General features: G+C 49.7%; 1 protein-coding gene across 1 annotated transcript; it reads right to left on the bottom strand.

Annotated features, from left to right (window-relative positions):
- Positions 1 to 287: 287 nt before the first annotated feature.
- On the bottom strand, positions 288 to 2739 carry PPTG_14972 (hypothetical protein; the record flags this gene model as incomplete). Its single annotated transcript, XM_008911952.1, has 2 exons — positions 288 to 337; positions 372 to 2739. The coding sequence occupies 2 exons, from the start codon at positions 2737 to 2739 to the stop codon at positions 288 to 290; spliced, it is 2418 nt and encodes an 805-aa protein (XP_008910200.1).
- Positions 2740 to 3324: the final 585 nt, after the last annotated feature.

The following is a 3324-nucleotide window of genomic DNA, read 5'->3' as shown; positions in this document are numbered from 1 at the left end:
AAAACTTCCGCTAAAATCCTCGTTTGCGATGAATCCTTCTTGCTGTGGCTCGGTGGTGCCGCCTCCTCCCCAGTCATCAAACGATGTAGTTTCAGACGCTGTAAAATTCCCAAATAATGTTTCTTGAATAGTACGCTGCGGGGGGATGTTTTGAATATTGCTTTCGTCTCCCCAGGCTGAGAACTGTGATGATTCTCCGAATGCTTCGGTTTTAGTTTCGTTGAATGCTGTTGGGTTATACCAAGTGCTGTCGCCGAAAGAATGGTCTGCTGGTATCTGGAGGTCGGTTATAGAAGTCGAAACTGTAGCAGTAACTTTACTCGTAGTACTAGTAGCACTATTCCAATTGAAAACATCAGATGTTGTTGCACATTCTATAGGATCGGCGAAGGGGTCCTCTAACGCTTTGTTTGCCGATGCTATAGCTCCGTCAGGTGCCCTGAAATCGGAGAAGGGGTCATCAAGTGCACCGCCTTGAGCTTTAACACCAGGTAGAAGCTCGTCGTGAATAGAAAAAGGTTGGTTCTGGAATTCATCGCCAGTCGTGAGTCCCTTTCGTTGAGCTTGTCGTGGTAACTTCTCCGTGAAGGACAAAATTGCTTTTGCTTGTTGAGCGAGCGAAGTTAATCCTTGTGCATCTGCCTCATCACCCAACTGTGACAGGGCTCGGAAACCCAGACGCTGCGATGTAGAGTTTTCGAGTAGGACTTGCTTTGTGAGACGGAGTATCAGTGGGCGGCACCATTCCTCACGTCGCACAACATGTTTCAGGCATCCTTCGCGATTACTGAGGAACTGCAATGTACTTTGCTTGACGATAAGACTATCTGTAGCGCCATTGTCAGTTGGTGAGCACTGGTAATCAAGCACCTCGTTGATAGATGCAAAAACGGCTTCGCCTAAGGGTGCAACAAGGCATTCTCGCAGAGTAGTGTGCCAAATTGCAGTCAACAAAGCAGCGTGCCACACACAAGGTCGCACCCGAAACCAGGCCAGTACGACTCGAAGACATCCCAATAAAAGTGGTTTCTCGACTTCATATCCATATGATTTTAACGTGGTCACACAGCGCCGGAAAATTGTCCAAGCGATCGCAGCGCGACGCTCCGGCTGGACACGACCGAGCGGAAGTGCTTCAAGCTGCCAAAAGATACTTGTCCAGTGATTTTCAATGCTCCCATTCTGCTCGGTATTGATGCTATAGCGTGGTAGTAACCACACAAAGCCACGAAGAGCTTCACAAGCTATAAAAGCATTGCTGTGTTCTGTGAGCGAGTGAACGCGCAGCGTAAGCTGGCTCAAATAGGTCGGAATCTCCATCTTCTGCCCTGTTGCTACACCAAAGTGAAGTACGGCAGCATCCAAACGCTCTGCTACAAACTGCACAGCACGACACACACGATGCAGTGTAACAGTACTGCATAGAAGCCTAGCTGGGTCTTGTGGGGCTGGAAGCAGGGGTAGTAACGCGGCCGCCACTAGCTCAAAAATGCATTTCGATCCCCAATTAGGTTGTTGCCGAAAGCTATCCTCCGGCGAAGTTCCTCGTAAAGTCTCCTCTACTGCCACCAGAAGCACTGCGGGAACCACGCCTGCTTTTGTGCTGGAATCATCGGCTACAGCAGCTTGAATAACGTCCACAAGATACTCCTGAAGCTGTATTGAAAGTGCATGTGAAACGAGGAAGCCTTGAAGAGCAGAATTTCGATCATGCGCCTTCTCTGGAGCTATATCGGACGATGTTTCTAGCAGTGTTGAAGTGATATTGAAGTGTTGTGAGTCATTTGTTGCGGGGATTTCCTGCTGTTGCTGGTGATGAGCTGGTAAGCGGGCCATTTGACCGCACAGACGCAGCAGGTACACAGAAGTCAAAGAGTCTCCACCTAGCAGCGTGCGGGGTCGGGCTTTCAGTAGATACAACTCAATCGCCTTAGCCACAGTTATCGCATTAGAAGGTCGGCCTTCGTTCAGCACAGGTGATGTTAAAAGCGACAGCAACGTTTTCGCCGCATGGCGTGACGCTGTACCCGCCGGTACCATAAACGCAAGCTGAGCTAGCTTGTTCGCTACAAATACTTGATCGTCCGGCTCTGTATTAAAGCGCACAGCATGGCAAGCTCCTGCCACTGCGCCAAACTGCGCAGGCACTGGAGGGGGTAAACGTTTCCCCTTCGCATCCACATGATTCTCAGCATAAGTAAGTACTGGCGACTGTTGAAGCAGTGCCGCAGTATAAGTCACCAACTGCTCTCTTTTGAGAAATATCTGACAGAGCTGAGCGTACACGCGTAGTGTAGCACGCTGTCTTGGTAGCAGCATCCCCGACGGTGTCATCACAGCCGTCTCCAGAGTCAACAAGAAGTTAGCCAGCACCTGCTCTGCCGGATCTACACTCTGATCCTGGCTCAAATTGGATCCCGTCGTCATCTCCTTCTGGATCTCAAACTGGTCGATGAGCCGAGACAGGAGGCAGAGTGCGATGCGGGCGATGCGTTGATGTTCATCCTTGAGCAGAGTGATTTCTTTCTTGTCCTTGAGCTGAGGCAACAGCGTGCACAAGCCGCTGAGCAGCGACAGCGGGATACGCGAGCCTCGACCTGCCGACGTGTAGAAGAAGGTAAGCGCGCGCAGCACGTCCGCCATCTTTCGCGACGTCACGTCCTTGGCGCCCAGCAGCTTGGCCAGCTCGTTCAGCAGCTGCTGCTCCGATGAGCACTTGCTACGCAGGTACCCGTTCATGCGCACTGCGAGCACCTCACGAGCTTCTTGCTACCTTTTGCTTCTTCGTTTGTGGTGAAACGCCCCAGCAACAGTGTTCAACGACGTTTGAGGATTGAGCTAGCTCTCATGCTCCATAAGAGGGAAGAACTATAAAAAGGAATAGTCGCAGAGTAAAAACGTTAGCCCTTTTTGACAGGAATCGAGAGCAAGAGGCGGTTGACTTTAGGCTTGGTATTAATATTCTTGTGCTGCAAAAAAAGTGAACCTGAGTCTGTAACAACAGGACCGCTAGTAAAATGGCATTTTTGAGGTTGCACCCAGCCGGGACGCAGAAAAGTAACATGGATTGTGTTGATCAGGGCTCTAGCTGGGTTTAGTACTGCTTTTACCGGAAGCTCAACGGCAGGGGTCCCTAAAACTGCAGTTTTCAGATTGATACATTGTACAGGACGCTGAGGAAAATTCAATTATTATAATGATTCTGGGCAATATCAAATGCACGAAAGCTTGGCGATGGAAAACGACGCTTTCAGTTCTAGCTTTCAAACATAACCACATTTTCGCTCTTGAACATTAACTTGTAAAGGTGAATACTTGAAAGAA

Source organism: Phytophthora parasitica (genome assembly GCF_000247585.1).
Source record: "Phytophthora parasitica INRA-310 unplaced genomic scaffold supercont2.44, whole genome shotgun sequence".
Classification (NCBI taxonomy): Eukaryota; Oomycota; class Peronosporomycetes; order Peronosporales; family Peronosporaceae; genus Phytophthora; species Phytophthora nicotianae.
This window is presented reverse-complemented; position numbering and strand designations above follow the sequence as displayed.